The sequence below is a fragment of the Squalius cephalus genome, assembly GCF_949319135.1.
Source record: "Squalius cephalus genome assembly, chromosome: 14".
Classification (NCBI taxonomy): Eukaryota; Metazoa; Chordata; class Actinopteri; order Cypriniformes; family Leuciscidae; genus Squalius; species Squalius cephalus.
In genome coordinates this window covers 32,949,716-32,971,350 of record NC_137135.1, presented here as the reverse complement: position 1 = coordinate 32,971,350, position 21,635 = coordinate 32,949,716, and the positions used below count along the sequence as shown (strand labels likewise).

At 35.3% G+C, this 21,635-nt stretch overlaps 1 protein-coding gene across 1 annotated transcript; it reads right to left on the bottom strand.

The window, feature by feature from the left end:
* Positions 1–1,267: 1,267 nt before the first annotated feature.
* On the bottom strand, positions 1,268–20,411 carry bicc2 (bicaudal C homolog 2; the record flags this gene model as incomplete). Its single annotated transcript, XM_079893041.1, has 19 exons — positions 1,268–1,763; positions 1,923–2,022; positions 3,198–3,349; positions 4,309–4,429; positions 6,523–6,674; positions 8,921–8,960; positions 9,093–9,183; positions 9,270–9,439; positions 10,392–10,507; positions 10,653–10,872; positions 11,455–11,586; positions 12,889–13,140; positions 13,842–14,036; positions 14,847–14,900; positions 14,975–15,136; positions 16,392–16,471; positions 17,245–17,314; positions 17,716–17,762; positions 20,195–20,411. 19 exons carry the CDS (start codon positions 20,409–20,411, stop codon positions 1,636–1,638), a joined length of 2,499 nt encoding a protein of 832 aa, XP_079749167.1. The 3' UTR covers positions 1,268–1,635.
* Positions 20,412–21,635: the final 1,224 nt, after the last annotated feature.

The window sequence follows — 21,635 nt, the reverse complement described above, 5'->3', positions numbered from 1 at the left end:
GTCACAGCATTATGAGTGCATGAGTACTACAGTTCAGAAGTCACAGATACTGAAAATGACTTATGTATAGAGTCATATTGGCTGGTGTGACTCAGTGGTTAAATATTTGTGCAGATGGTAAATAAAAGCTTGATGGTTCCAACCCTGCAATGGCTGATTCATGAATTGTCATCTTTAAAACACTGAACCTCCTGCGACGAGACACTCATGGACACGAGACATGAAGCAAGCGCCAATGACATCTATCATGCTCTGTGTGCAGCAACAGTTTCTCTCTGTCAAGCAGTCCTGTATACGTGTGTGTGTGACATTAGTTTGTGTGTTTAATTTATTCTGTTCCACTCCATTGGCTTAATGCTGTTAATGTTAAGTGGCAATATATTAAAGTGGGTAATGTAGGTCAGTGTGGTTTCTGATTATGTGCCGTTAACATTTTACACTTTGAAAATGTTAGAGTGTGTAAAATCAGCCACAGCCAAGATATTTACACAGCTAAATCCGCATGATATATTTCTGAAATCCAGCTGATTGACATGCACATGAGAGATGCATTAAATTGTAAATGAGAGAAACGCTGAGCACACGCAGAACAGATAATTTTAATTGAAAACTTTCACTTGTGCACTGAGGTGCAACGCCAGAATATTGAGAGCGGTTTCACATTTTTCTCTGCTAAACAAAACCAGCTAATTATTCTTTTAGCATACACTATATTTACTTAACAGAGAAGTGCGCAAGCTGGTAATTGTTGAGGTTATGAAATTACATAGGCTAATTTGTTCATTTCCAAGGAAAAATGCTGCATTTTAATGCACAAAATGAAAGCTCTCATAGAGGCACAGACAGTGACAGGACGCCCTCTATTGGCTAAAGGTTTTGTGCCTCCAATGATTTAAATTGATAACTATATTATTACTTATTTTTATGACCAAATTAAATATATATCAATACTTTGATCAATGCATACTTACAGCAATTCAATATTATTTTTCTTTTTTGTCACTGATTGATTTTTGTCTTTAATAGATAAGACAGTGGACTTAAACCAAGATTATTGGAGTACATTGTACAAGAAAACACTGTCAGTTTTTCTACTTCAAAATTCCACATTTAATTCAATGTGGTACTTGCCATTTCTTTGTGATTGTTTGTGAAATTTACTAGCAATTTCCGAGTGAAAACTGTTTCTTTCCGAATCGCTTTCAGTGTTTGTCGTGAGCAATGCACCATAGCTATAAAGGAATAAAGGAAATGATGTGTTTTTGTGTCTCATTTAATGGAAGATCCAAATTTAAACATTGTCTGAAAGCATTCTTATATTTGAACAATACATAAAGGAAATAAAGTTTTGCATAGAACAGCAGTAGAAAGAGAAAAGGAGGTAGAGAGAGTCAGAGAGACAGACTTGCATACTAAGTATTGGTGTTGGACGGGCAGTGGGATCATGCTGAAGGTCACACTTCTCCGCATGTTTCCTCTGAGAGTCACAGCACATCTGTCCTCTCTGTCTTATATGGAAATCATCTGTCATGTCATACTTTGATTGGTCCCTGAGGGCCAACATGACGGGAAGCACAAACTGGCCCCAGGTGCATTATAGGTAATGCTATAGTCTTTTGCGTTCACATGATTGGGTCACCAGCGGTTACTCTTGGCAGCCAAGTCCTCGTCCATGATTCGTGGAAGTCGTCCGCTCGCTCCGCCTTCCAGGTATCCAGACTTCACTGTGGGCGCTTCTGGAAATGTCCTCTTTCTACTCAGATCTAATGAAGGAAAAGTACAGGAAAAGTCAAGTTTCACATGAAAATGCTTCAAATGTTTAGATTTATCCACCATATGTCGACATGATGATTTCTTAGTCAAATCAGCCAACGGAATGTTTCTTTAACAAGTTCTACATTAGATTGGTTAATTAAAGTGACCCGTGATGGCGAGAATCATCTTCCGTCGCGCTCCAAATGTGTTCACACCCACTTCCTTCAAATCCTCGTCTGAGAGCGTCAGGAACGTCTGGTAATCGATCTGACAGATGAGAGAACAACATTTATTTGTGTGTGTGTGTTTGGGCATACATGTCTTTAGGTTGATACCACACAAACAAACTGGTGTAGAAAATATTAAATCATTCCAAAAACTGCACATATCTGAATTTAACAAAAGTAACACACTCCAAAAATGATTTTCTTACTCAGAATTTTTCACTAACAATATAAATATCTAAACATTCTTGAAATCAAGATACATTTACTTGAGAAGCAAAATTATTTAATGTATTAAGTCTTGAGTGAGTTTAATAAATAAAAAAATCCCACAAAGGCAGCATTTATTTGATCAAAAATAAAGTAAATATGAAGCAGCACAACTGTTTCAATATTTATAATAATAAGAAATGTTTCTTGAGCAGCAAATCATCATATTAGAATGATTTCTGAAGGATCATGTGACACTGAAGACTGGAGTAATGATGCTGAAAATTCAGCTTTGATCACAGGAATAAATTACATTTCAGAATATATTAAAATAAAAAACTTATTATTATTAAATATTATTATTTTATTTTATTATTATATTTTATTTTATTATTTTATTTATTATTATATTATTTTAAACTTTAATATTTCACAATATTATTGTTTTTACTATATTTTTGAGCAAATAAATGCAGTGTTGGTGAGCATAAGAAAAAAAAAAATTATTATTCCACACATACTTGCAAATATCAGACCCCAGTCTCTGATTTGATATTGAACATTTTGCATCAGCAGATAATATTCTTGTTTTCATAAATTTATCAGAAAACGAGACTTTGCATCTGAAGTCAATGTATATTGGTTTAAGAATGTTATTTTATTGAAATCCAAGACAAAGATACTGTGTAGAAAAATATTTTTTTCCAGTGCAAATACTGATGGTTTGTTTCACAAACCAAAAACAAAGCAGAATATACTGTACAGTTCTGCTCATGGAAATCTTTTTTTAAAGATCTGATGCAAATCCAGTCACTAGATCCACCTCAAACTTTAAAACATGACTTTGTTTCCAGGTAGACTAAAATAATCCTGTGCACCCTCATTCCTCAAGGTTAGATCCAGTCAGATCTTGCCAAGTTTGTGTGCAGTCTGCATCAGACAATAGCGGCGTGTGGGCGTTCTGTGGGTGTGCCGTCTGGGACGTGTGTGTGTGGGTTGTGCATTTACCTCCTGTTGTTGGAAAATATCAATGTATTTCTCCAGACCCAGCTGTGCCAGTAACTCAATAAGATCATCTGCGTGGGCGGGACTGGGAGAGCTGCCAATCAAATGTCTGGACACTGTAGCCCCGCCCTCAGAGCTGGTCATGTACCCCTCCGCTGCAGGTCAAAGGTCAGAAATGAAAAGATTATAAAGCTGGTGTGATATTTAAAGGGATAGTTCACTTTGAAATTAAATTTTGGTATGTTTTAGCTTACCTCAAGGGCATCCAAGATGTAGGTGTCTTTGTTTCTGCAGTAGTTTCAATTTTGATATTTTTAGGTCAAACCGTTCTTGTCTGTCAGTCATATAATGCAGGTCTATGGTCACTGTCTCAAAGAGCATGCACAGAGTCCAAATTAAACAGTTCCCCATCGTAAGTACACATTGATGGCCTAAGACACGAAACGAGCGGTTTGTGTGAGAAAACGAACAGTATTTATATTGTTTTTACCTCTTGTACACAACCACGTCCAAGTGATCTGAGGGCGCGCGCGCTTCCTGGTGTGTGACGTGTGCGCGCGTTCTGGCTTAGTCTGCGCAAGCGCCGGAAAGTTGGCCACTTGGACGTGGTTGTGTACAAGAGGTAAAAACGATATAACTACTGTTTGTTTTCTCACACAAACCGCTCGTTTCGTGTCTTAGGCCATCAATGTGTACTTACGATGGGGAATTGTTTAATTTGGACTTCTCTGTGCATGCTCTTTCATATAGTGACCATAGACCTGCATTAAATGACTGTCAGACAAGAACGGTTTGACCTAAAAATATCAAAATTGAAGCTACTGCGGAAACAAAGACACCAACATCTTGGATGCCCTTGAGGTAAGCTAAAACATACCAAAATTTAATTTCAAAGTGAACTATCCCTTTAAATTTCCCAGTAGGTCCTGGATCTCGATCCCCTCAACAAGCGTAAATGATTGTTTCACTTTGAAATAAAGCAGCTGGCAGAATTTAATTCTTTAATTAGCAGCTAAACTCATTTAATAGTTCCTGTTAATTAATTAAACACGATACTGTATGTCACACCCTCTGTAATTAGGGAGCAGAACGATGAGTTTAACAGCACACATACATGTTCGGGCTGATGACAAACTATAGGCAAGAAAGGATGATGATGAAGGTGGTGATGAAGATGCAGATCCACGTCTTTCTCTCCAGTTCCCCGAGTCGCTGCCGTTCTGTGAACTCCACACCTACAACCACACAGACAAATCATGATGCTGAAAATTCATCTTTGACCACAGGAATAAATTACATTTTACAATACATTCACATAGAAAATATTTATTTTAAATTGCAAAAATATTTCACAATATCTCTGTTTTTGCTGTATTTTTGATTAAATAAATGCAGCCTCGGTGAGCAGAAAAGACTTGTCAAAACATAAAAAAAATCAGATTTTTTTTTTCTTTTTGGAGTTTGAAAGCTGCTTTCATTATATAAAAAAACGTGAACGTTCCGCAAAACATAGTCTTTTGCATTCCACAGAAAAAATAATGCTTTTACAGGAAATAATTTTTTGACAGGTTTTAAATTGAACCCAGTTTTTGATTGAACCCTTTAAGAAAGGACGAAGCACAAAACAGATTTCAATAACTTTTCAATTTGAATCCTTCAAGGGGTTTCACTTATTCTCAGAAATAATGCGGTTCAAACAGCAGTAACAATCAAAATCAGATTCAATCAGTGCTGCAGTGCTGCGCTAAACCTCTTCCATTGAGATCTTTAATTGAGAGCGTCTCATTATCTCAGCAGAGAGGAAATGAGGGTGGAAGTGAAGGGAACAGTGATGTGCTGCTCACTGTGTGCCCGTACACTTCTGTGAGTGGAGTTTACAGTCTTTTCTCCATGATTTCACTGTTCTGAATGACAGGCACATATGTGTGTGTGTGTATATACATTACCAATGTACTCAAAAAGGAATCTTTTTATAAACACACACAAATTTCCTCACACAGGTGGGTCATTTGGAGGTCTCTTGTTCAGAACACACACACACACACACACACACACACACACACACAGTCCATGTTGGTACACCTATCATTATGAGGACATTCCATAGGCATTTTAATAAAAAATAAAAAAATAAAAAAAAACTTTTTATTTAGCAATTTGACACACTACAATATAAGGACTTCGATTCCTCATAATGTAAGTCAAACCAGTAGTTTTAGTTTTCAACTAAAAACGGGAAACTTTTTATAGCTTTTGGCCATTCATTTACATGACAACGTGGGACTGAAAACACAAACTTTTAAAAATAATTTTGCATCAAAGTGCAAGTTTTCGATAATGATACAGTGACCGTCTCTATGTAAACAACAAAAACGTGAATTTGTGAAAATGGTGATGTCATGCACATACGTATTATTACGTGTTCAGTCTATAGGAGTGTGTGTTTCTTTACAAAGTGACATCGCCAACTACTGGCCTGGCATGAATATACAGTGTTTTTAATAGTTTTCGTGAACGGGGATCGTTTTGACAACGTTGATTCCTGTTCAAATGTTTGGGTTTGGTAAGCTTTTTTAAAAGAAGTCTCTTATGCTCACAAAGGCTGCATTTATTTGATGAAAAATAGTAATATTCTGAAATATTATTACAATTCAAAATAACGTATTTCTATATGAATACATTTTAAAATTGAATTACTTTCTCTGATGCAAAGCTGAATTTTCACCAATTTGATCGAAAATACAAAAATATTGAAATATTGTTACACTTTTAAACAGCTGCTTTCTATTTGAATATCTTTTAAAATGTAATTTACTCCTGATGCAAAGCTGAATTTTCAGCATCATTACTCCAGTCTTCAGAGTCACATGATCCTTCAGAAATCACTCTAATATGATGATTTGATGCTCAAGAAACATTTCTGATTATTTTCAATGTTGAAAACAGTTGTGCTCCTTAACAATTTTGTGGAAACTGTGATAGATTTTATTTTATTTATTTATTCTTAAGTGAATAAAGTTCAAAAGAACTATTTTTGTAACATTATAAATGTTTTTACTGTCACTTTTGACCAACTTAATGAGTCTTTGCCTATGAATTTCTTTCAAAAAAATAAAAATAAATAAACCACAAATTGGTGTACATGGTATAATCCTTTTACATTTCATGAAGGAAATGTGAGTGGTGTTTGCTGGTGCAAAACTCACTATTTGGCACACATGATGAACTCTGATACTCAGTGTTAAAGGTTTTGAAAAGCCAAATAGCTTGGTATAAAAGAAGAGGGTACTGTGCGTCCTCATCTAGAGAGCTGGATGTGTGTGTGCACCTGCTGCTGGTTGTTGTAGGGTCTGTAGCAGCGGCGGCTCACGGCTCTCAGCTCGCGCACAGCATCGGTGGGCATCGATTTAGAGAAGCCCAAGCCAGCCCAGGTGTCTGTGGGGGTCCGAACCTCAGTGACCACGGGTGTCTGCTGCATGGCTGTAACACACACTTCACAGATTAAATCACAGGCATTATTAGACACACACACACAAACTGCCTGAACGCCTGGAAACATTATACGCTCAGAACCGGGTCCAGATTTACACTGGCATACAGCAGCGGCTCTAATTAAAGTGTGTGTGTGCAGTGTCGCTTTTAACTGCATTGTGCATTGTGTGTGTGTGTGTGTGTGTGTAAGTCCCCCTGAATTATTAAACACCTGCCACCTAATTAAACAACTTAATCAAAATCAGTCATGCAGAAGAATGTGCTGCTATACCTTTCTACACCTCTCTCTCTCTCTCTCTCTCTCTCTCTCTCTCTCTCTGTGAATGAAATAGTTTAAACAGGAGCTTATTTAAAAAGTACAGTATCTGTTTCTGAGGTGCACAGGGTGTGAGATTAAACATTAAAAAACACATGCACATTCTTGAATTTAGTAGGATAATCTTTTGACGTTTTGTGTGGCGATTCCTTAAGCAAGAGTGCCATTTTCTAATTTAAGATCAGTTAACTAACCAAACATTTATAGTCTCTGTCTGACAAGTCTTAATTACTCGGCTTCTCAAATAATGTAGATTTGTTTTCTTTTCTTTTTTTACATAATTTACTTTAAACATCAAACCCATTCACTTCTGACAGAAATATAGATAAATGCATTAAGTGTGTTTTGTGTGCCTGTGGGTAGATAACATATGTTCATGGATTTTTATTTTTAATCACTAAATCAAATTAACGTTTAAACTTTAAAGTGTATAACTTGAATGCAATGTAAGTTTCTTTGGATAGAATCATCTGCCAAATGCATAAATGTAAATCAAGATTTTAGGATAAAATGTTTCTGTAAAATGTTTATGAATGCAAATCACATTTTTGCCTATACTACACTGTAAAAAATAATAATAATAAAAAAAAAATTCTAAGTTGTAAATAAAACAAGGATTATTGGAGTATGTATGCGACTTAAAAGTTCACATTTTATTCAATGCATTATTTACCATTTCTATGCAATTGTTCGCAAAAAATTCACAAGCAATTTCTGGGTGAAAATTGCTTCAAAGTTTAAATGGTACTAGAATTGAAGTACAAATATTCCTCATCTGTCAATTAACATAAGCTCATGAAAGAGGTGCAGAACTAATGAATTTAGTCTAACACGTCACACATCATGTCAACTAGCCAGAATGATTTTATGTCAGCTTGCTCTGTGCGCGCGTGTGTGTGTGTGTGTGTGTGTGTGTGTGTGTGTGTGTGTGTGTGTGTGTGTGTGTGTGTGTGTTCATCTGTCTGCATATTCTGTGGGTGGAGTGGCTGCAGTCCATTATAAATCTGGCAGCGTGTTACTCTGAAATGGGTCCCCTCTATCACCCTCCCTGGCACTGCGTAACGCTTAAATGGCTCCCCTATATCACCTCTCTGGCACACTCAAGCTCTTTAATCCATTTTGAGGTTTATACAGCATGATGAATGCCAAATAGATGGAGCCTGCGGCGGCCCGTCGCACACAGACACAAGTCCACCCAGTCACGGCCCAGAATAACAATCTGAATTGGGCACAGTTTAAATCATTTGGCTTTTAATCGTCACATTTTGATCACACAAAGATTACACTTTGATGTGAGACACCGTGAAAATGATGCAGAAAATGAACACGTCGATCTAAACTCCGTCGGTAAGAAATAAATATGAGAGTGCATGAATCTGAAATCTTTATCTAAAACATATTTATTCATAAAAACAAAAAAACCAGAAACAACATCATGTTCATCAGCAACATTAGCTTGAATTAACTTATTGGCACTAAATTATAATATAATATAATATAATATAATATAATATAATATAATACAATATAATATAATATAATATAATATAATATAATATAATATAAAATAAAATAAAATAAAATAAAATAATAATATAAATACAAATTCATAGGCAAGGCAAATTTGTTCTGTATTGTAACATTATTTTATGATAATTTAACATTCCTAAAATAGGCTTCATTTTCTATTAGAATCTTTTTTTTCTATCTTTTTTTATTATAGGGTGAATTATGACTAAGATAAATACATACAGTACTTACTGAATGGCTCTAAATAATAATATAATATAATATAATATAATATAATATAATATAATATAATATAATATAATATAATATAATATAATATAATATAATATAATATAATAAAACATCTTTTAGATCTAATGTTTCAAGTCCTGAATAAAAACCAACAAACCTTGAGTTGCCAGAAGCTTTTTTCTCTCGTATTCACGGTCCTGTTAAACAACAGTAAACAAAGATTGTTTTAATAAACCGGTGAGACAAAAGCTTTTAGTTGTGAACTAAATCTGACAAAATCTTCCGTTTTGATTAATAGGTACAGTTTTAAAACTGTGAGAGTAATGTACCTCATTATGAGGGTCGATGGAGGGGAATATTCTCAGACTACAGCGTCTGTCTCTGTTCAAATACACACCATCCACCTCCACCCTCACTGACCTGAAACACACACACAGTTTTATTCAGTGATATATTCTAGACTGTAATCCAGAGCATGTTCTGCCAGGCTGGACGGAGGGTTTTACCTCTCAGACGTGAACGGCTGGTTTGGCTCCCTGGAGGCCTCTGATTGGCTGCCTCTCCTTGATGAGACAGTTGTCTTGGCAACGACCTCTCTAACCTCCGTCACCTCTGCATGTGGCGAGACGCAGGACTCCGTCTCTGCTTGTGTCTGCGGATCGTCATTCTCTGGAATCTGATACAATGACATTAATACAAGCTTTTGGTTTTGTTTACTCATAAACACTTTTACTGTCATTAAATCTCATTTACTTTAGCATTATATTAAACACATAATTTAATTGAAGAAGTATAAGTAGCATGAATCATGCAGTCAGTTGATCAATCAATATAATTCGTTATATGCATGAGACACCTGGATGACCTGCGACTTTCAACATTGTGAGATATACAACTAGGGCAAGTACTATATACAACTAGATGATTGAGATACTCCTACAATGCAATGCTTTCACCGTAGCTGTCCATTTCCAAAGTTACCAATGAACTGGAAATGTTATCAACCATGATTCATAACATCCAATTTTTGTAACATTATTAACTCATTATTAATGACATTTTTACACAAAAGCTGAATTAAAAATAACCTTAATATATATACATACATGCATACATACATATACATATACATATATATATATATATATATAAAACTCTAATTTCCAGGTGAATAATTATGATCATGAGAATTAAGAGGGAAATGCGCTTAACTACTATAAAAAATAATGTCACAATACAAAAAAATCGTCCCAAAATAGGCGTCATAAATATATAAAAATGTATTTTCAGAATTATATTAATAAAAATATTGTATTAAAATACTTGTGTATAGTTGTATATATTTTTATATAACTTAAATTCTAATTATTATATTATTCAAAATGAAAAAAAAAATGTTAAATTATCATTTAATGTAATAATGAAAAAACATCTCTTAAAATTGTCTTCATTGTCTATGGGCAAAATATATTATATCATATATATTATTAATATGGGGTGAAATATGACCAACACATGTTCTAGACAGATGCTGTGATTATATATATATATAGTTTATACATATATATACATGTAGTACACTAGTAAGTGTACATTCTAAACATAATCATGATTCTGATCATTGAAACCTTCTCTAATTTAGACTCCACTCCTTTGAGTCCTATCCGTCCATCCTCTGAGGTAACAGCCAATCCGGGTGGTTGTGTGGGGCGGGGCTTCCCAGTGGGAGAGCCAATCACAGCATCTGAAGAGGGCACAGCGGATGAAGAATGACAGGTACAAAAACAGTTTATTTAGCACAACAAACGAGCATCAGTGAAACTAAAGAGGATGAAAGCACTCATGAACCACTGACACACACACACACACACACACACACACACACACACCTGTCTCAGTGAGGCACAGTTGTTGCATTAACACCTTGAGCCAGTAGCCTGTGATTCCATTACTGGCCACCAGAGGGTCCACAGGGGTCTTGGTCGTCACCGAGACCTCAGACATGTTCTTGGTCACTACAGAGACCTCACTGGAGTCCAGCCCGAGCAGCAGACGTCTGGCCTCATAGAGGTTCATGATGTTCCTCTCCAAACCTTTCACAACCACTGACTGGACACACACACTTTAAACAGTTATACGTGCATAAATGAGACGAAACCAGACGAAATGTGGTTGAAACAATGTTAGTTGTTGTTTCAACACTGAGAATTTTTTTTATAAAGTCTATAAGTCTATAATATATTAATATTAGTTTTTAAATAATATTATATAATATTAATAAAATGCTATGTTATTTGTATATAGTTTTAGATATTTTTATTTGATTTAAATTATATTTTTTATTATATAAATGTCACACTGCAAAAACTCTGTCCTAAAATAAGCTTAATTTCCTATGAGCAAAACATTTTATTTTATTTTATATACCATGTACATTTTTATTTATTTGTTTGATTATGGGGTGAACTAATCCTTGACCTTTTACCTATTTGAACCTAAAAGTGAAATTATGATACTTTTAAAATAATGAATTTAGTGATTTAACAGTGTGAAGCCCCTTAAGCATGCCTGCTATATCAAGACCCTGAAGTATGTACTCGTCATTTTAGTCTGTAGTATAAGTATATGAATTTCATATTTGTATGCATAGGTTTTTTTGACAGGTGCATTGTGGGCGCTGTGCTGTAGTACCTTCGCTGTCTGCTTGACCTTCGGTTTGACGCTGATAAAAACTCCCAGGTTCTGCATCATCTGAGCGAGTTTCCGAGGGTCAGAATCTCCCTCGTCCTTCAAATCAAACATCAGACAGACAGGCAGACAGTCCTGCGTGAGAACAGACACAGTCAGACAAGAGCAGGACGGCCCAGACCAGACAAACACACTGACAGATTCTTATAAATATGTTATTGTCTATCATATCATGCGTGCTGTGAATGCTGACAGTCCATTATGCAGCTAATCCTGCCAGAATCACATCTATTTTCACATTAAATGACCCACTCTCTGATATTATAATGACATTCAGACAGTTGAGGCTACAGTATAATGAATGAATGTAATGAATATTTATGTATATGCAGATGTTGCAGTGTTTGCAGATTTGGTTTGGTCTATTGTTGTTTGAAAAATAATAAAAATTGATGAATGTGAAAGCAGCACTTTGGTAGAAATGACCAGTTAATGATATTAAGTACAGACTATTTTAGTATCATTACTATTGCAGTATTTATTTATATTTAAATATCAATAAATACTGCAATAGTAATGATACTAAAATTGTAATAATGATACTATTTTGTAATTTTGTTGTTGGTGTGGTGTTTGGTGTGTGTGTGTGTGTGTGTGTGTGTGTGTGCGTGTAGGTGTGTGTGTGTGTGTGTGTGTGTGTGTGTGTGTTTAAACATGTCTATATGTTGATTTTATACTTTTTTATTTCAGGTTTAGTTTGTGTCATTTTAGTACAACAGAAACTTAAACTAAACAAAATAGAAATGTTTTACCTTTTTTTGCATTTTATTTCAGTTAAAGTTTATTTTATTTCAATTAATGCTTTTAATAGTTTTATTTTCACAATAACAACACTGGACTGACCCAAACCCTAAAAGAGAACATTAAGCATTTATCGAATTAAAAAAAACAAAATGAAACTTTATGTAAGTAATTTTTCAAAATGAAAACGCCTTCAAAAACGCCTACGCCTTTTTTTTTTTTTTTTGTCATATTAATCTTTCCAGGGCTATTATAACTAAATCCAAAAAAAAAAAAAAAAAAAAAAAAAAAAAAAAATGATGTATATATATATATATGTATATATATATATAAAAAAAAAAAAACATGAACGTGAACATTTTCATCAATAAAAAACAACGCTAACTGAAATAAAGTAAAACATTAAAAAAATACTTATTTTATTTCAGTTAATATTAATAAAACAAGAATACTACATTAAATATATTAAAATAACACTGCATCTCACACACATCATACCTATGGTTTTCTATTTATATTATTTTTGCACTTTAAGTATACTACTATATTCCCATTTAGATATTATTTTTTATACTTGTGATAACTTAAACTGTACTTGAAGTAATTCCTATGACACTGTACACTCATTTCTTGTACCATCAGCTGCTGTCGAGCGAGACACACTCCGTCGGCCGTGCCCTGGATGAGGAGCGAGGGTGTGTGTTGCGGAGCGCTGAGGTCGGGCAGGATGATCTGTGTGTGTGTCTGATGCATCACGGTGAGGAAGTTCACTCCGTTCTGACCCAACAGGAACAAGTGTTGCTGTGAGGTGACGTCCAGCTGTGTGCTCACCATCACTCCCGTCAAACCCGAGCCCAGCAGCAGCTCCATGAGCACACAGGTCGCCTTCTGCAGAGGTCAAAGGTCAAGGAGGAATTACACCACCCTGAAACATATTTGCTGAAGGACATCAAATACTTGTTTCTTACTCATTTTGGGGTGCTAATTACAAAAATAGTGCCTGTTTATCACTTTCTATCACTGTTTATCAAAACATGATGTGTATTTTGTAGCATTTTTGACATCCATTTGTCAAGGTGAAGAACTCTTGCATTATCTTTTAATCACTAGTAAAACCACAGAGACGTGATCCCTATATTCCTCTGAGCCAGGTTATAACTCTCAGCCGATTTCAACATATATAACATTATTTTATGCCTAATCCTTATTTCATGTTTAGAAATATGGCCAATAACAGAAGAAAATGTAAACATGTGTGGGTGTTGGACAGTTAATATTGTGTTCTTTGCGAACAAACACAAAATTTCTCTGTTGAACCCAAAAGTTTTGCGAGGGAACGTTGACATATCATTTTTCCTCCCATCTTGTACTTCTTTCTTTCACCGTGTCCCTCAAGGGCCTCCATACACATACATACAGTATATAGTTTGAGAAAAAAAGTGCATTAGTGAAAGTTTTTACTGGTATTTTTGAACTCGGCATCATCAAATGGGGTAATATCAAGCCTTCTTGCAAATCATCAGAATATGTGAAGATGCAGGGTTGTGTTATTGATGTTATATCTGATCACATGATCACACACGCGTCACCTTCAGGGCAGCAGTGTTTCCCTGCACTCCTCTCACGCTGCAGGTGCTGCAGTAAAGCTTGGGCTGCGATCTGAAGCTCACGCTCACTCCAAACGCCTGAGCCACGTGCTGGATCACCGGCGACCCCGTATCTGCCACCACACCCCCCACGAGGGTCACGGGGAGGTCAAAGGTCAGCACCAGGGGCTGCAGATCCTGCGGGTCACAAACTTACGCAAATCACACCAGATTCACATGCACACACATTTATCACGGATGACAGCCTCATTAATTCCCATTATTCTTCATGGTGATTCTCACTCGATTTTCATTACCGTAGTATAATATCAGTGTAAAATTGACAGGTAGAATAACAAATACTACAATGATAAAAATAAAATAAAATAAAAATATTTTTTAATATATATATTATATGAATATATTAATATTATAATTATTGTTAACTAAAAATTACTTGAAATAAAATAATGAACTGAAATAAAAAAAAATTTCGGCTAGTCACCAAAGCAACATTTCTCATTTTCGTTTCATTTAAGTTGAAATACTAAAATTTAACTAAATAAATTAAAAATTATTAAAATTAACACATATTAACTTTTTTTTTAAAACTAATAAAAATTACAAAACACAAACAAAATTTGTAAACTTTTACTAAAATTAAAATTAAAACAAAATTTAAATATAAAAACGAATAAAAAATATAAATATTTTATACAAAAATAAGATTATAATGATTATAATTTAATATTTTAATATATTTTAATATAATATATAATATATGGTAATATACATTATATGGTTTATATTGTAATTATTATATTAATTCAAATGTGTTATATTATCATAAAAACAATGTTACAAAGCAAGTAACTTTTCTTTAAGCATTTTTTTTTTAATTACGGGCTGAAATATGAGACATAAAAAGACATATTTGAATATAAATATATGAATGCTGAATATAAAGTCACATATAATGAATGTTTATTATAATGAGGCCTGACTGACCCGGATCCGTCTCCGCGCAGACTCCACCCCCTGAACCGGCCCGGCGATGGACACCTGCAGGTTTGAGAATAATGAAGTATGTTTCAAACAGTGGTGAGAAGAAATGCTGTGGGTTCATATCTGAGTACCTGGTTGCTCTTTTCTCCTGCGCCGTTGTTCCGATTGGAATCGGGGAAGTGAATGTGACAGGACGTGTCCTCCATGACCTTCTTAATGTTCCCACCCCCTTTCCCGATCACATGAGAGTGCTCCGTGTGTGTGACGTCCATCTTCAGCGTGACTTTATTCACCTGTGCACAGGTGTGTAAAACGTGTATAAACACACTCCTTAAAGGGATAGTTCACCCAAAAGTGAAAATTAGCCCATGATTTACTCACCCTCAAGCTATGTGTATATAACATTCTTCCTTCAGACAAATACAATCGGAGTTAATCAGAGTTTATCAGCAGCAGATGCAAAGAAGGGTTGAATCTATCCTGTCAGATACACTGCAGATTACACTATCTGCTGCACAACAAATTGCTCCATTAGGGGACAATAAAGTCACTTAACTTATATAAAAAAATGTCCTGGCTCTTCCAAGCTTTACAATGGGAGTGAATAGACACTATTTTTGAAGTCCATCAAAGTGCGTCATATCCATCATAAAAGTGTCCCAAAAGGCTCTGGGGGGTTAATAAAGGCCTTCTGAAGTGAAGCGATGCGTTGGTGTAAGAAAAATATCCATATTTAAAACTTTATGGACTAAAATAACTAGCTTCCGGCAGACGGCCTACGCAAGTCGACTTACGCCACAAGAGTAACACTTGACGATGTATGACGTATGATGTAGGAGTAGCGTAAGCTTCGACTCCGAAACAGACTCAAGCTCTTCCAACATTTCTCTTTAAAAACTGACGTTTTAGACTTCTAATTCGTGACTGGTGTTTTGTTTTGCTCTATCCTCTGCGCTTCCGCGTTCATCATTACGCTGTGCCTCAAGTTCAAGTGTTATTTTTGGTGTAAATTGATGGGTAGGCCGTCTGCCGGAAGCTAGTTATTTTAGTCGATAAAGTTTTAAATATGGATATTTTTCTTACATTAACACATAACTTTGCTTCAGAAGCAAGCAAGCAAGCAAGCAAATTTTATTTATATAGCACTTTTCCAAACCAGTCAATGCAGTTCAAAGTGCTTTACATGCAGCACAAAGATAAAAAAAATACAAGTAAAAGTAAAGTACAAGAATAAAATAAAAATGTATGAAAATGTATTAAAATTAAGAAAAAAAAAAAAAAAAAAGGCCTTTATTAACCCCCCAGAGCTGTGTGGAGTACTTTCATGATGGATATGATGCACTTGTATGGACTTCAAAAAATACACAGCCATTCACTGCCATTATAAAGCTTGGAAGAGCCAGGACATTTTTTAAATATAACTCAGATTGTATTCGTCTGAAGGAAGAATGTCATATAGGATGGCTTGAGAGTGAGTAAATCATGGGGTAATTTTCATTTTTGGGTGACCTATCCCTTTAAGAGAAATGAAAGGAGGTCAAATCTCACCTTAGTCTCAAGAAGCTCCAGAATCATCCGTTTGGCCTCCAGAACGTTTGCTCTTTTCCCCTCCACTTTAACATGAGGATCTAGAGAGAAACACACAAATCATCACAATGCTTCTTCATGCTTCTGCGCTAAACTAACTATTCAGTGGGGGAAATGTGGATGGAGATGCATTGGGTTTTGATTAGATCATAAAAAGTGGCTTTGATTTCTGTCAGCAGTAAAGAAAAATCATTTAACTATAAAAAAATGATCAGCCTTATTTGAGCGCATGCATTTTTTATGTGCATTTTTAGAATTTATGCACATCTTGGCATTTCCAGCCAGTGGTTTTTATACAATATCCCAAAACGCGCATTAAAATAAGTGGCTGGAAACAGCTATTTACTCCCCACATGTCTTTCTAAACGCGTATGTCTCTGTCTCTTAAATCTCAACTGCACACTCAAACATAATGTAGGAAGATGCATTGCACCAGGACAGATGTCAGTGATGGCAAATGCAATTGCATGTAATCAAACACTTGACAATGGCATATATAATAGTTAGGACACACTAGAACAAAAATGAGGATTTCCTTTGAAACTTTCACTTAGAAACTAGTCAATTTCACAAATAATTAAAGAAATGCAAGACAAACATTGAATTAAACATGACATTTGTACTCGTATTGAAAGTATTTTCTTGTAAAACAATAATCATTGTTCCATTTACAACTTTGAGTGCACTTTTATGATAATTTTATGGTGCATGTGGGCTTTTTTGGTCTTAAACAACAGCTCAGACGCTAAATGCCTCTTTTTTGTGTGTTTGAACCTAACATGAGGGTCAGTAAATGATGACAGACATCACTCACCTTTCTTTGATTTCGCACCGATCTTCAGCTTGGACGGCCATTTCACCTGTGTGTGTGTTTCTCTCATCACCTGGAACAATGAGTGTGTAAGGCAGAGAAACTCAGCGACATTCAATTTGCATTTTCAGATCCTCCATTCATCAGAGACAATGGCTCATTAGCATCTCAAAGCTCCTCGTTTTGCCTTCATAACACCTTAATCTGTTCAGTGTGTTTGGAACTGAATCACATGAGTGGTTTTTACTTTCAGGAAACTGCACCAGCATGTGATCCTCATACTAAAACAGCAGCGGATCTGAACACATGTACACGTCTTCAGGTGGCAGCTGGTTTGACAGGATTTCTAGATGGTCATGTAGTTCACATTCACACCAAAGAGCCTAATTATACTGAGGTTCTTCACATAAACCCTTAAGTGTGAAAATGAGAATGTGGTCCAGTTAATATTAGAGGTATTATTTAAACTCTTACCTTCTCGAAGAACTCCTCGCCTGACAATCCAGAACATTCTGCAGGAGCTAAAGACAAGGTGATATATCATATTTTATACCATAAAAAAAAATTTAAATAATGAACATAATTTAAATATTACATTTATTTTGCATATATTGCATGCTCTGCTCACACATTTTCTATATTGACTATTTCTAGATATATGTAGACTATATAATACTTTATATGCTTTACCAATAATGTAAATGTTAGTGAAACAAACAAACAATTACATAAATAAATGTTACTGTGTTTGTTTTTGGATAGTTACAATTTTGTCTCCATGGTGATAGTTCTCTAAAGACAATAAACATTACAATTTTATTATACATTTTTTTTTACACTTTATTATTTATTATTATTACACTTTATGGTTTACCAATACATAATTAATACTAAAATCATTAATAATTCATAAATAATAGTATATTAAATCATATTAAATAAATAAAAAAGTAAATAAATACATAATAAATGAATAATAATACATAATAAATAAATACATAATAAATAATATATAAATATATATTAAAAAATACATAAATAAATATTGTGTGTTTTTGGATTGTTCAAACTGGTTACACATTGCCTATTTCTAAACTATATGTAGACGGATGGACGGATGGATGTGTGTGTTTAGGATTGTTAAAACTGTCTGGGTGAGTTCTCTAAAGAAACTACACAACTTAAACAATATCTTAAGATTTAAAAAGAGTAAAGACTCTCTCATCTCTTTCTCTCTGTGTGTGTGTGTGTGTGTGTGTGTGTGTGTGTGTGTGTGTGTGTGTGTGTGTGTGTAGGGGTGGTAAAGTTAAACACATTTGCCCCAGAGTGACATTTACAGGGTTAGGCAGAACATCCCTCCTTTCATTTGCCGCTCCTCGTCACCACGGGTTACACAGCTCTGCAACCAAGAATGACTGAACAACCAGTGTATGTGTGTGTGTGTGTGTGAGTGTGAGTGTGTGTGTGTGTGTGTGTGTGTTTACACACACAAAAAAAAGACCACAAAGTCGCTTCTGAGAAACGGCGTCAAACAGCAAAGTTATGTTAGAGCAAAGGATGCTGACGCAAAACTAATTCCCCTCCCTGTGAAAGGAGCAAACACACACAACTAAGAACACACTGAGCAGCGATACGGCACAAACACAGAGGAAAGAGGAAACAGATTAAAGCAAGAACCAGTGTGAAAGTAGAGTGTGTAAGTGCAGCGTTTGTGCTCCAATAATGAATGATTCCTCAAATCATGAGTGTTGTTGAGGAGATTATCCATTTTCACCTTCTGGACCAGAAAACACAATGATATATCTACAGACCAGAAGATCACGGAAAGAGACACTTCAGACAGAAAGCAACTATCTAGCAACCATCTATGCCCTAATAACCTGGGTTAAGGTGCGTTCACGCCATGTTGGAATTACTGTAATCAAAAAGAACTTCCCGTCCTTGTAGAACTCGTAGGAACAACTCAGAGTTTTCCGAGAGCTCCGACTTTTACCATGTGACTTTTACTATAATGTTGAAATAAAACACTATAAAAACATGGAACGTCACAGGTTGTCATCTCGTAATTATGACATGGCGTTAAAACAATTAGCATTATTTTATTATAATTTAACATACTGGTTTTTATAAACATTTTGAATTTGAGCATTTTTCATTTTCATTTTAGTTAAAAGTTTGAGTAATTTTGTTGTTGTTTATATATCTGTATAGTTTTTATCACTTTTTGGTTTCAGTTTTAGTTCCATGAGGTTAAATTAACCGAAAAGAAATGTTGCCTTGGGAACTTGCTGAAATGAAATATTTTTTATTTTATTTTTATTTTTTTTTTATATATTTTATTTTAGTTCACATTTATTTTATTTCAAGTAGCGAAAATTAGTTTTTATGGTTTTAGTTAAATATAATAACTCTGCTAGCCAGCCAAATACACCCTGGCAACCACCTACAAAACCCTAGTATCATAGCAGTGAGTTTTACAAAGACTCTCCAGAACATTTGTATTAATAATTGTAAAATTTATAAGGAATTTGACATCTTAAGTTGATTTTGAAAGGAAGCGTCTCTAAAAGAGGAACTCTGAGGAATAACCCTGATTTTAGGAGGAGCATCTGCTCCAGATTCCTGCTCTCTCCTCTGACAAGCTCGATCTGTCACCCGCTCTCTGAGGGGTTTGAATGTCGACTTCATGTTGATGAATCGCAGGCTGTTAACTCGACTCAACTCCAGAATCTTCCTGGACAGCTCATGATAACAGACCACTAAACCTGTTCATCACAGCACACACACACACCACATCCATCTGAAGCCCACTGACAAGCACATCTCACACACACACAAGCACATTTAGCTGGAAATCATAACAGGCTGGTTTGCATAGAAAAATCGAACGGATTAATGAAGCGTCTGGAAAGAAAACTATGACAGATTATAGAGTCATCGATCAAACACACACCGTACAGCATGAGCTCCAGCTTCTTCCGGTCAATCCGGAATCTCTCCTCCACACACTCCGGATCCGAAAGTTTCTGAAGTTCAGATCCTTCATCTTCCTCATCCTCGTCCTCGTCCTCCTCCTTCTTCTGGTTCTGGTCCTGGTCCAGTTGTGGTCGGTCACAGGGCTCTGGTTCAGGAGACTCCGGCACGGTGCTGCACGTCTCTGAGGCCGCCATAGCAAAAGTGTGTGTGTGTCCATCAGGGTGACCAAGGAAACGAGAAAAAGAGGGGCCCAGAGAAACCCCCACCACACACACACACACACACACACACACCTCAGAACAGAGCAATACTACATCACACCTCTCTAACAAAGCACATGAGTCAATCTCACTGCTCAGAAGTCTTTTTAAGTATCATTCCTGTTTCTCATGCGCTTTAAAGTATAAAGGTTTAGTAACGGAATCTTTAGTTCCATGAAGAACTTTTATGGTTCTTTGGATTATTAAAATGTTCTTCACATTAAGAAAAAATAATAATTCAGTAACTCAAAAACAATAATTTCAGAACTGTTCAGTGAAAGGTTCTTTGGGGAACCAGAAGTGCTTCTTCTATTGCATCGCTTTAAGAGTGTAAAACATTATTATTATTATTATAGCCGTTATATTATAGCCATCATTTACCAACACTGAACTGGACTGAAACTTCTGTAGAGCTGCTTTACAGCTTTCAAAAATGATTACTTTTACATTAACACAGTTTTTTCCAGTTTATTACTGTAAAGCTGATTTGAAACTAACTGTATTGTATAAAGTGTAATAGAAATAAATGTGACTTGATCATTTAATGTCATTGCTATGTGAGAGAAATCCAGACATTAAAGAGATCTGATTTATTTTGTTTTGTTTTTTGCAGTGGAACGGCTCACAGTTTTCTATTGCACTACTATTATTATCAGTGTTGAGACCCAATGGATGGGTAAATATAGTAAATATTATTTTTTTTACTGTCAAAATACAATCAACATTTTATCCAGATATTTTCTGATTCTTACAGAATTTCTTTCTTGGATTGTTTCTAAATTGCGATAGGAATCCTGTACATTCCTTCAGGATGGTCTGTAGGAATGTGTTCTTTATTGGTTCCCGTAAGCGGAGGCCTTGATAAAGCCGGTCTCCTCCCTCCCGCTGGAGAAGAGTGTTTCAGGGGGAGGGGAAGCGTTTCGGGAACAATACCGGACACGACCCTCCGTTAACAACACGGTTCCCTGGCAACACATTTGTTTACAGACAAGCAGGAAGATAAAGGATGAGAGTCATGATCTAAAGAACACTGAATCATGGCAACGTGTGTTTTTCACTTCAGCTCATCTTTAAATAATTTAAGAAACTATACAAGTTAAATGAAATTCAACTGAGCAGCTTAACCCTGTAAAGACATGAAATAATACATGAAAAAAT